A 13358-nucleotide genomic window follows, 5' to 3' on the forward strand; every position below is an offset into this window, starting at 1 on the left:
CAATCTTTAGTAGCCCCCATCTTCTCCAAATGATCACTTTACCACCAATTAATTCCGCTCTTCAGTTTACTTCACACTAATGTTCTCACTAGATGATCCATTGCACCATTGGCGCAGAAATCAACTGTAGCCCCAAAAGTTAAGTGAACTATTTGAAGGGTTTTTTCTCACCTGTCTAAAATGATTATGTTCGTATTATGTTGACGATGGTCATTTCCATAGATTTTCTGGGCGACACATCAATTGTTTGCTTGAGCAGGTGAATTGACTATGTGATTTTTTACGCTCCGGCCTATCCACATCTCATAATTGTGACGAAAAAAATAACAACCGAGAAATTAGGTGAACCATTTGAAGGATGTTTCTGGTGAATTGTCTACAAGTGATTATATTCGTATTACATTTGCAATTCCATTGTATATTTACCAATGATAGACAATGATGATCATTGCCTATGTGCTTCGTTGGCCAGCCAGGGCAACCGAATTACCGGGTCGATAGAAAGCCTAACCACACCCCATGGTAAATGACCTAAACCGTCATAACCATGCACCCCCATCCAAAAGAACACAAGCAGAAGGAAGCCATGAGAACCGACTAGACGATTCACAGGCCAGGGAGAGCCCAATCAATGAGAACGTGTAGCCGCATACGCCAACCGGCAAGGCCGCATCAGCCAAAGCTCGGGTAGAGATTTGAAACCATGCATCCGGCCAAGCGCAATGCCCAAAGACCGGAGAGACATGCACACTATTCAAAAGATTTTTTACTCAACTATCTGTAAATTATTATGTTCGTATTGTGTTTCTATTTGCCTTGACAATGATCATTGCCCTGGCGATTCGTTTAGGATGGCATGAGACTCCATTCGTGAAGGATTTGTTTCTCAACTGTGTGCAACTGCGCCAAAACCAATTATAACTAGAAGTCAAGCGAGCTATGGGGTGGCACGTATAGAAAACGTTCCTTCAATAAATCATCCCCAAAGGATGATTGGGAAGGTGAATTGAGTGTACATTTTAATCTTTCATGCTTCAGCCGGGTTAATAGAAAATTCGAGCGCATATCCCATCACAAATGACCTGACCCATTCGAACTGAGAAGCCCACCCAGGATCACATGAGCAGAAGGAAACTAGGCAAACTGACCAAATGATTGACGAGATAGGAAAGGGCGCGACGAGTGAGCACGCGAAGCATACACACTAGTCAGCCGTGCAACGTGGATGAATGTCCGAAAGAGAGAGTAGAGCACGCCATCTGGCCAGCCGCAATGGACTAACGCCGAACTCTGTGTAATTTGGCTTGGTATGTAACTTGTTGGATGGCTATGCTCTATCATTTTGGCCAGCTATCCTCTATGCATATTGTTGACAATGTCTTCTTTTTAGGAATCCCATGCGTCCAACTTGTTCTTGAAGGTGGAGAAAAATAACTTCGGCCTCATGCATTGTTTGTTGAAGTTAATGTGCAACTCAAGTGACAAAATGGCATTGCCAATTCCCACAAGACTGCCTGCATCAGTAATGAGGAAGAACCAGGCAATCTAACCGACCCAACAAAGGCGACTCTCTAGAAATTTAGAAGGGGTTATCACGGAAAGAAGTGGGAGGAGGAGAATATGATGCGAAAAGGGACAGCAACCAAGATGACGGGGAGGTTCACAAATATGTTGGTGAAGAAAGAGGAGTCATATGCCAAGCCAAGTGCTATGACATGAAGAAGGAAAAGAAGGTGGATAGGTTTACCCTCTTGTTGGTGGAAACAGAGAGAAGATCAAGCTCGAAGAGGAGTAGACCAGACTTGAAGAGAGGAAGGACGAGCTGGTGGTCGCTTCGAAGGAAACCAAGATCTTGACCATGAGGATGGACGAGTTGGACGACGATGCAACGATGATTGTGTGCATCGTACGTGTTAGGATGTTGAAGCCCTTGGTGGATAATCTTGAGGTGGAGGAGAAGGAGAAGGTGATGGCTAGTGAGGAGGCGGCCGGCGAGGATGAGCGAGGGGCTGAGTGAGAGAGCAGGCTCATACAACTAATCTAGCTAAGAGGGCAAGAAATCCTCTCTTTTTTGCATGGACTACCATGAGATTTTTTTTGTGATCTGGCATATGTAAAAACTGTGAAGCCCCCTCTCTTTTTGGTTGTAATCGGGCACTAGGAATGCCACACTTTAATTTGTTATATTGTTTTGCCTATGCATTTGAATTGATTGGCCGAACCGGAGCAGTCATTTAGAGGATGTGGTTAGATGTCGACTCCTGCATCAGGATGTGCGAACTGATCTGGATCAGTCCATGGACAAATTGTTGAAATATAAGGTGTGCCTAGGGCCCATCTAACAATTTTAGAAAATCTACAAGGGTCCATGTGGGTTTATGGCAATGGGTGTGGTGGGAAGTTTATTCCTCATGCTATTGGAGCTTGAGAAGAGAAGTGCTTCCGATGCGCTCCTCCTCTGCCGCCAGTCTCGCCATGCCACGCCTCGCCTCATCACGATGTGTTGCGGGTTGCGGGAATGAGCAGAGTCGACCTCACACCTATGCACTTATTTTTTTCGGTCGGAATGAGCAGAGTCGACCTCACACCTATGCACTTATTTTTTTCCGGTCGGGAACGAAGAGTCTTTGACATACATGCCATGACCCGAGACGTCCGATCGTGGGTTGTCACCGACTCAGACGTGGGTCCAACCCACGTCTTTCCACGCGTCCGTGCCTATATATTGGAGGATCTAGACAACCCTAGACGACACAAGAATCAGATCACATCTCTGCCTCCATGCCCGTCGTTCCTTTTGATGCAACTGCCGCCGGTGATCCCATCCAGTCCACCCTGTACACGATTGACGGGAGAGTAGGCCTCTGAAACCCCGCCTCTCCAAATCCTGTATGGGAGAGGGGCGATTATATTTTTGGGGAGCGTCTCCTACGTGACTTCTGGTGTTATTCGTCTACCTCCATGTTGTCTTCATCCTCATCATGTCCACCTCCAACAAGGTCGATCGTGTTGTGCCGAGAAACTTGAAGCCGAGAATAAGTCTACCGAGGAGACTGCCGCCACCACTGTGGCTTCTGCCTGGCCTATCAGAGGGTATAACTCGCTTATCTTACTCTTTCTTATTATTGTGTTAACAGTACTAGCTATTTACGTAGATGTTTCTACCATATGTGTAGTACGTGATAATATGATCAGTTATCAGTATGTGCTTAGTATTGTTTATGTCATGCTCATGATTTATTCTTGGATTAACTTAATAAAAAATTGCTTATATACTCAGCACAAATAGTGTGTCCGTTTTAGGGGACGACGTTGGAGATGTCCTGAATTTGCCAAACTTGAAAAAGTTTGAGTGGAAGATAGAACACATTTTTAGGTGAAGTGGATATTTTAATAACGAACTTATGGTTGGGTGGTTGAATCACCAACGCACAAGTGATTAAATCACATGTTTGATGTAGAGTGTGTCATAGAACGGTTATTTCTCTTAGCGAGAGATGATGTTCCCATGCACATCGTGACCTCAGGGGTGGCTCAACTTGGCAATCGGGCTGGGTTTGGTCAGATCGACCTTCACTAGATCCATGACCAGTCCCACTATCGCATCCATCCTATACCCATGACCCCATCCATAGGTATGGAGTTAGACACATGCCCGAACCCATCGGGTAGCCTGAAACTATAGAGCACCCATTGGGTCTGACACATTTTAAATTTTAATTTCAGTTTTAGTTCATGCACAATTGTACCATCCAGTGGCACATGTCGTGAGCAGTAGACAACATTACCTAGGTGATACAACTCGAGCCTCCCTTTTATAGGGCGAGCTCCCTAATCATGCATGTGTTATTTTCTTTTTGAGAAAAATCCCGTCAAGTTTTATTAATTAACAAGCATGTTCATAGGTACAATAATTGGGTCATAAGGTATGGCCAGCCACCATGTGGCTGGTCATGATAAACAAGGATGCTTAACTAGATTATGTGCTTCAACATTAAAGTCTCTCCTCTCACAAATGAAGGTGCACAAATGAAATTCCTCCTTGCGGTTTCCTGTCTACTATATGATTGCCGCATGAAGCCCTCATAATCCCTCTTTGATTTCATCAACTGCATTCTTGCCCTCTGAAGCAATGCATATATCCTGAAACAGTAGATCATCTACTAGAGCCAAAGACCCCTGTTAACATGCATTTTGTTAATTGGCGTTGAAGGCGCTCTTACCTAGGCCGACCCATATATGTTTTTATTTTGGTAAACTCCAAAAAAAAGGGTGCACCCACTGGCTTCAAACTCGCAACCTGCGTGTACGAAAAAAGAGCTCTAACCAATAGGCTATCCCACCGGTGGTGAAAATATATATTTTTCTTTTATTTTCTGGACGGTTTTATTTGGTTTTTCTTTTTTCTGTTTTCTTTCTTTATCCTTATCTTTTTCCTTAATGCGTGGATTCTTTTCAAATTCATGAACTTTTTCTTCAAAATCAAAGAAACTTTTATTCAGTTTCGTGAACTTTTTTTTCCAAATTTATGAACATCTTTTCAAAATCAATGAACCTTTTCAGATTAGTGGACTTTTTTCAAAATCAATAAACTTTTTCCAAATCGATTTTTTTTAAATTGATTAACTTTTTTCAAATTCGATGAACTTTTTCTTACAAGTTTGATGAAATTTTGTATCAAATTTCTGATTTTTTTTTCAAGTTTGTTGTTTTTTTTAAAAAAATATGTTTCTTTTCTAAATCAAATTTTTTAAATCATTGTACTTTTTTCAAATTTATGATATATTTTTTCAAATTTTTGGATTTTAAAAAGTACGAAAAAATGATGAACTTAAAATTTGCTCCATTTTTTTCGAATTTCTAAACATTTTTTCGAATTCCGTGAACAATTTTGAATTCATGAGTGTTTTTTAAATTGAATTTTTGGAATATTTTTATATTTTCGTATTTTATTAAAAAGTGAATGGTTGACTGGTCAACTCATCAAGTATCAACCTGTCAACCGTTGACTGCGCATGCAAGTTCCCTGTTTTTTAGGGGGACCGAGCAAGCGAAGTGGGCCGGGCCATCGCTTGATACTCGAGCGAGCGATGTACTGTTGGGCCGGCCTACGGGAGTGGCGGCGTGGGCGCCAATTGGGAGCACTCTACTAATGGAGTAATGTTTATGGTGGTTCCTATTTGACGCTCGCGTGCGTCGAGGAGACGTCGCTGAAGCGCGGGAGTAGCTGCGCGCGATGGGCTGGCCCACTTTGCTAGTTAATGCAGTCCCTGGCAAACCGGTTTTGGGAACCTTCTAGAAGGTTCCCTAAACCGGTTTTTTTCTCTTTTGCCGGTTTTCTGTTCTTCCAGTTTCTTTGTTCTTTTCTTCTTCAGTTTATGTATTCTGTTTCTTTTTCTTTTTTACTCCTCTTCTTATTTTATCCTTTTTCGTTTTTATTTTTCCGTTGTTTCAAAAAAGTTTGAAATTTCGTATTTTCTTCATGATTTCATAAAAAAATTATGTTTTTAAATTTTGTTCACAATTCAAAATTTGTTCAAAGTACATTACAGAAATGTTCAACGTACATCATAAAAGTGTTCTGTATGTATTTAAAATTGTTCAGCATATAATGCAAAAATGTTCAATGTAGATTTAGAAAATTGTTCATCTTTTTGAATTTCGAAATTTTTGTTCAAATTTTTAATGACTATTCACGTTTGAAAAGTTTGTTCAAATTTCAAAAATTGTTCATGGTTTGAAAAAGGGTTTCGTGTTTGTCAAATTTTGTTCAGAATTTTCAATTTTTTGTTCTCGATTTTCTTGAATTGTTCGTAAATTTTTCAAAGTTGTCGTGTACTTTAAGCTCTTGCGCTGCTTGCAAACCAGTACAAGGTTTCAGCTCGACTGGTTTGCTTATAAAATTTCCGAGTGGGACGTCTCGTGTTGGATCTCTCTCTGGCGCGGGGTATTTTTGGCCTTTTTTTACGCGCTCGAGCTACTGACCTTTAAATGGGCTGGCCCATCTGTATCTACCTTCATCGAAAGCTACTCTGCCTGACGCTAACGAGCGTCAGACAGGAGCTCTTAGTGTTTATGCACCAACTGACCTTTTGCATCACAGGAACATGTCCACTGTTACAACTTGTGGCTTATGTGGAGCAGAAGATTCATGGCAACACTCGCTCATTCACTGCAATGTTGCTAGGTGTGTATGGGCTCTTCAAGATCCTGATCTGTTTCAGGTTTTGAATGAGACCACCGAACCTGATGCAAAGCGGTGGAATTTTGCACTCACGGAGTCCCTTCTTACAGCTGAATTCACTCAGGTTTTAACTACCCTTTGGGCCATCTGGTATTCTCAGCGACAAGCCCTATATGAACATATTTTTCAGAGTCCGTTGGCTATTCATCATTTTATTATGAAGTACATCCATGAGCTTGAAGAGTGTAGACCAAAGAAGATGTAGCAAGTGGCCAATACATCCAGCAACAACGCCATATCAAGATGGGTCAATCCCTCTGAAGGTATAGCAAAAATTCGAGTCGATGGTGCTATTTCAAGATCTGCGAAGGAAGGAACCTATAGTGCAATATGCAGGGACCATGATGGCAAATACTTGGGCTCATCAGCCATCAAAGTCTCGGATATCACGGACCTGGGGACTCTCGAGGCGTTAGCTTGTCGCGAGGCGCTTGCTCTAGCCCTGGATCTTGGGCTGCCAAATGTACTTGTTGCTTCAGATTGCAAAGTTGTGGTGAACGACATCAAGCTAGGCACGGGAGGTATGTATGAAAGAATAGTGAAGGAAATAAGAAATACGTCCGAGCAATTTCAGCAATGCACCTTCATCTTCGAAGGTCACGGTACTAATCTTGAGGCGCATAGCCTTGTTAAGCACACCTTTGGTCTGGACTTAGGGCGCCATTTGTGGCTTATAAATCCTTCAGACTTGAATTGTATCCCTATCAACATTTTAGAGTAATAAAACAGTGTGTTTAGATGAAAAAGAAAACTGTGTCTACGCAGGCGTCAGCCTTCTGGGCCAAATAGGCAAGACCGTTGCGGACATAAGCGCCGGTTATAATGTCATTCACTAACCAGCGCACAGGCCCGCAAAAAAAAAAAACACCCAGCGCACAGCCCTCCGACCGAGCGCGACGGTCCTTTTTAGGACTGTAGCTGTAGTGGGTTTTCTTTTGGCTATGTTTTGCGACCAGTTTTTTTTGTTTTTCTGTGCTTTTATTGGGCGGGGTTTTATTCCTTTTTATTTTTCTCTTTCTTTTCCTTTTTCTTTTTATTTAAATTTCACTTTTCATTAACATTTTTCTGTTTCAAACCCGTGAACTTTTTCAAGTGCATGAACGTTTAGCCCGTGAATTTTTTTCAAATTTCACGAGATGTTTTCAAATTCAAGATTTTTTTCAAAATGTCACAAGTATTTTCAAAATTCATGAACTTTTTTCCAAACTTCATGAACTTTTGAAATTTTCAAGTTTTGTGTTTTTCAAATTCATGAAATTTTCTCAAATTTGTGAAGTTTTAAATTTTCACGTTTTCTTTTGCAAATATTCGCGAACTTTTCTCAACTTGCATTTTAAATTTGATTAAAAATGTGAACTCTTTTCAGATTTTATGTTTTTAATCAAATTTTATGAACTCAGCCCAGATTTTATGTTTTTTAATCAAATTTTATGAACTCAAAGTTCGGATCTGGTTATAACCCAGGCCAAAAGCTTTGCCACCCTTCAGGTTGCGATTTGTCCTGGCTTACAACAAAATCTATTTTCGGATCAACCTAGAATAGCAAATCCTCTCGGAATTCAAGAACTGCTCGCAGATCATTCGCGGGCTAACGCTAGATCTTTTGTCCCGAAGAAAATCTAGCACTGTAGTATCAAAATATCCAACCCAACCAAAGCGACATACCACATCTTTCGCATCTCCCCTCTAATTGGCGAGAGCACGTGCTTCCTCACCTCCATTATTCAACAACCCCACTAATGGCTAATGAGTGAAGCGACAGCGCTCATGGCCCGCATGGGCCAAGAATTAGCCCCAGACACACACCCCTTGTGCATTACTCGTAAGATATTTCTGGTACGTTCTGGTTGGTCCGTCATGATGAGCACACGTGAACGAACGGCACCTTACTTTGGAACCATTCTGCAAACCCGTTTGGAACGATTACTTTTCTACCGACAGTGACATTCAGGCGGTGTTTCTTGCAGCATGCGTGTAAAACACTTGACCGACGATTCAAACAAAGAATTGACAAACGGGTCGACGTTCCAAACTCCGATTTTTATTATGCTTGGAGCAGTTTGCAGTTGGTCCAATCGGGATAGCAAAAATCCTCAGTGTGAACCCACTGGAGGTTACAGACATCAGTAGCTCCAGAGGCCGGCGGCCGCTCCGCCGTCGCCGCACTCTCCGTTCTCCCAGTACGCTGGCGTGGGCGGCGGCTCCAGGAGCATCCCCTGGGCAAAGCCCGCGTAGTACGCGTCCAGGTCCATTTCCCCGGATATGTCGAGCTCGAACATGTCGCTGCCCAGCGGGGAGAAAGTCGGCACCTGGAACACTTCGTCCGCATTGTCCACGGGCGACGGCAGGTACACAGGGGAGGTGGCCTCGTCGACGTCCGGGACCACGGTGGCGGCCTCCAGGCGCAGGAAGCCCGCGACGGCCTGGATGGCCGCGCGCCGGACGTCGGCCAGGTCGGAGAGCCTCGGGGGCATGACCAGCAGCCACGCGGAGTCCGGGAAGTTGAGGCACGCCGCGGCGGAGGGGGAGCGTCCGAGCAGGGCGAGCATGGCGGCGTCGTGAGCGCGCGCGGCGGACTCGGCGGCGACGTACGTCCCGAGCCAGAGCCGCTCGCCGCGCTTGCCGGGGACGCGCACCTCGCACACCCACCGGCCCGCGCTGCCCCGGCGCCGCACGCCACGGTACACCGGGTGGCGCGTCTCCTTGAACTTGGTGCGCCCTGCGGGCCGCTTCGCCGCCGGCGACCACACGGGCACCGCATCCCCGAGCTCGTGCCCGGACGTCGATGAGGAAGGGGAGCTGATCCAGCCGTTGATACCAAAGTCCATTGCTAGCTGCCGGAGTGCCGATCGCTTGGTGGAATGTGGTCACTCTAGTTGAGCTTGAGCTTGAGCTTCTTCTTCTTTTCTTTTTTTTTCTTTTTCTTTTTTTTGCGGTATGGTTGGCTTGAGGTTGAGGTACGTGTTGGGCAGTCGAATGTGGTGTGCGGAGTGTGCTTGAGGTGTTGGGTAGTTGGGTGCGGTGTGCAGAGTGCGCTCATTTATAGTTATGCGTGACGCAGCAGGGCAGATGGGCGAGGGGGCACGCGGCAGCTGGTCATGGAAGCAGAATGCGCCTGATATTTTCGGTGGTGCTGCTGGTCGACGAGTGGCGCTGGGGCGTTTGGGTTCCACGGTGATGGCCATCTCTGTACGATGATGACATGTCGACGCAGCTAAGTTCCGTCTAGACCTACGTTCGTCCCCACCACGACTGGCTGATGAACAGTGCTTCTAGTCGACCGATTGCACTATGCGCTACAAATATCTAACCATTAGAGGCTCCTTCCCTCTTGGCCACACGATCTATGGAGACACTGTACGGCCGTACAAGCTACAGAGCGGCTGCTTCCCGAATCAGCCAGATGGACGCGACATATCGCATCGCTGCAGGGATTTTTGACAGGAAATATGAAGAAGTTTCAACGTCCCGCTAGCTTTTACAGGATTGGCATGTGACCAGGATTCGGCCAGCTCGATCGGTTGGCCCTGCACGCACCATCGAACAGATCACTGGTGCAGAAAAACCCAGTGCTGACGAGAAACAAGAGCCTTGGCGGCGTTGGCATCCAACACTATCAATATGGCTGCCACGTGTCCAACATCATCCTTAATATTTTTTTTGAAACGGAGGCAAAAACTTTATCTCATCTATTAAGTAAGTACAAGAGAATTGTCCATTTAGTTAGTGAAAAACCGAACGAATACCGATACAACAAGGGCCAAGCCTACTTGGACATATCATGGCAACATCATCTCTGATATTCATCACTATGGACATATCATGTTGGCGCCACGTCAGCAATATACTTTTTAGGTATATAAAATACTCCTTCCTTTCATCTGTATAGGGCCTAATGCGTTTTTCAACACCGCTTTTGACTTTTGATAAGATTAATAATATATGAGATGTATAATGTGAAAATTATATCTTCATGTCTGAATTTGATTGTATGCTTTGTATAACTTGCATGTCATATATTATTGCTCTAACACTTGGTCAAAGTTAGCCTTGGAAAATACATTAGGTCCTATATAGATGAAAGGAGGGAATAAAAGTTATGCAGCAGCACTTTTCAAGCGAAATGACAGCATAATTCAGCTTATGAATAGCAATAAAATCAGTTTTGATAGAACAACGTTTAAGTTCAATAATATACTAATTAACATAGTTCAACAAAGTACTAACTAGAGATAAGTAACACACATGTTCAACTAAATATGATTTGCCATGCAAACGTGGCCCTCTCCTCAGCTTCCATCCTGTAAGTATGTGCGAGGGCTCTCCAACCAGGACACCCGAGATAGGTATGGTGTGGCTCGTTAGTGACAAGACAAGTGAAGTTGTGGGCCATCATCATCTTCATGAGGGTGCATTGAAATGTCATGATTGCATCAAGCGAAACACGTTAATTTTCTGAGAAGTCACGCCTTGCCCGCAAATGTAAAAGAAAGCACAGTTACACAATTTGGGGCACAACCATATGAAACTCAATCAGAACATGTTGAACTATAAAACGTACCATCATAGTTAGGAAGTCATTTGGAAGATCTACGAAGAACATCCTGTCCTTCTGGCATCTCACTGCACCACAGGTTGCACACAGGTGATCCATTTATACTGCATTTGTGTTGATAAAATAAACATAAATCATCATCCAAAATGACGAACATAACACATAGATATGTATAGCGCTAGGTTCATATACTGGAGATAGTTTAAACACTCTAGTACTTAAACATTGCTAATTGTTTAAAACATATATTGTTAGCTAGTTTAAAACACTGCTAATATATTGGAAATGGCTAGTTTAAAACATTACTAACAATTCTACAAACCATGCATATAGTTCAAACATAAAGTTAAACCAGCTAATTAACAAACTAGCCCTCCCATCTAGTCGGTGTCCCCCACTATGCCGAAGGGGGCGGCCTCGTGGTCGTACCTACTGGACCTACGAACCCCCTTGCCCATCACTTCTCGTAAACTCATCCCAGTTATGGGATAATCCATTGCTTTCTTCTGAGCTTCAAACCGAAGCAACATCATCTTATTCTGCTCCACGACTTGCTACTCCGCTGCAAGACTCACCAAGGGGGCGAACAACTACATCTCGGCCTGAAGGTTCTCCTTCTCCTCGGCATTAGAGCATATTCTAATTTTCTTCGGCACGAGGAACCACACGTGATATTGTTCCTCATGGAAGTTAACCTTGGCCCTATCTGGAAAGAGCTCGACCGCCTTGGCATTGTAGGCGCGTGCCACTAGATCGGGTGTGTCCCAGTGGTCGAGCTCATGTGCCACACTTTCTTTTCAAATCATTGCATACCACTTGTTCCCCTTCTGTTGCACACCATGAAACTTTGGCTCCATGTTTGATTGTGCGAATACCTAACAAGTTAGTAAAAAACTAACATTCTATATATAGTTATCTAAAATCTACAAGTACAATCTAAAGGAAATATGCCCTAGAGGCAATACTAAAGTTGTTATTTTATATTTCCTTATTCATGATAATGGTTTATTATTGATGCTAGAATTGTATTGATTGGAACTTAAATACATGTGTGGATACATAAAGAAATATCGTATCCCTAGTGAGCCTCTACTAGACTAGCTCGTTGATCAAAGATGGTTAAGGTTTCCTAACCATAGACATGTGTTGTCATTTGATAACAGGATCACATCATTAGGAGAATGATGTGATGGACAAGACCTATCCATTAGCTAGCATATTGATCGCTCAATTCATTGCTATTGCTTTATTCATGTCAAATACATATTCCTTTGACTATGAGATTATGCAACTCCCGGAAATCGGAGGAATACCTTGTGTGCTATCAAACGTCAAAACGTAATTGGGTGATCATAAAGGTGCTCTACAAGTATCTCCGAAGGTGTTTGTTGAGTTGACATAGATCGAGATTAGGATTTGTCACTCCAAGTATCGGAGAGGTATCTCTGGGCCCTCTCTGTTATACACATCATAAGCTTGCAAGCAAATGACTAAGGAGTTAGTTATGAGGTGATGTATTACGGAATGAGTAAAGAGACTCGTCGGTAACGAGATTGAACTAGGTATGAAGATACCGACGATCAAATCTCGGGCAAGTAACATACCGATGGACAAAGGGAATTATGTATGTTTTCACAACGGTTTGACCGATAAAGATCTTCGTAGAATATGTAGAAGCCAATATGGGCATTCAGGTTCCACTATTGGTTATTCACCGGAGAGGTGTCTCGGTCATGCCTACATAGTTCTCGAACCCGTAGGGTCCGCACGCTTAACGTTCGTTGACGATATAGTGTTATATGAGTTATATGATTTGGTGATCGAATGTTGTTCGGAGTCCCAGATGAGATCATGGACATGACTAGGAGTCTCGAAATGGCCGAGAGGTAAAGATTGATATATAGGACAATGGTATTTGGACACCGGAAGTGTTTCGGGACGTACCGGAAGAAATCGGGTCACGAGAAGGGGTTCCGGGCACCCCCCCGGGGGGGGGGGGAGATATGGGCCTTATGGGCCAAAGGAGGGGACAGACCAGCCCACAAGGGGGCTGGTGCGCCCCTCCCATGGCTGGCCGGCCCTAAGGGGAAGGAAAGGGAAGGGGTGGCCCCTCCTGCCTTTCCCTCCTCAGGGGAGAAAGGAAAGGGGGGCGCCACCTCCTCCTTCCTTCCTCCCGCATTCGAAATAAGGAAAGGGGGCGCGGCTTGGGAGAGACCCCAAGTAGGGTTCCTCCTACTTTGGCGCCCCCCTTGGCTCCTCCTCCCTCCCTCCCACCTACATATCTGTGGGAGGGGACGCCTAGCACACAACAGCCAATTGCCCAGCTGTGTGCGGCGCCCCCTCCACCATTTACACCCCCGATCATATTTTCGTAGTGCTTAGGTGAAGCCTGCGTAGATAGCTTCACCATCACCGTCACCATGTCTTCGTGTTGGCGGAACACATCCACTACCTCGCCGTCTTGATGGATCAAGAAGGCGGAGGACGTCATCGAGTTGAACGTGTGTTGAACACGGAGGTGTCGTACGTTCGATGCTCGATCGGTTGGAACGCGAAGAA

General features: G+C 44.3%; 1 protein-coding gene across 1 annotated transcript; it reads right to left on the minus strand.

The window, feature by feature from the left end:
* Positions 1-8253: 8253 nt before the first annotated feature.
* On the minus strand, positions 8254-9242 carry LOC147972321 (dehydration-responsive element-binding protein 1H-like). Its single transcript, XM_087521390.1, has one exon. It carries the CDS (start codon positions 9070-9072, stop codon positions 8368-8370), a length of 705 nt encoding a protein of 234 aa, XP_087377516.1. The 5' UTR covers positions 9073-9242; the 3' UTR covers positions 8254-8367.
* Between the last annotated feature and the right edge of the window lie 4116 nt (positions 9243-13358).

The sequence above is a fragment of the Triticum urartu genome, chromosome 5A (assembly GCF_056163025.1).
Source record: "Triticum urartu cultivar PI428250 chromosome 5A, HENAU_Tu73, whole genome shotgun sequence".
Lineage (NCBI taxonomy): Eukaryota > Viridiplantae > Streptophyta > Magnoliopsida > Poales > Poaceae > Triticum > Triticum urartu.

Coding starts and splice junctions, on each gene's coding strand:
- LOC147972321 (XM_087521390.1), bottom strand. CDS start 9,072: ATGGACTTTGGTATCAACGGCTGGATCAGCTCCCCTTCCTCATCGACG.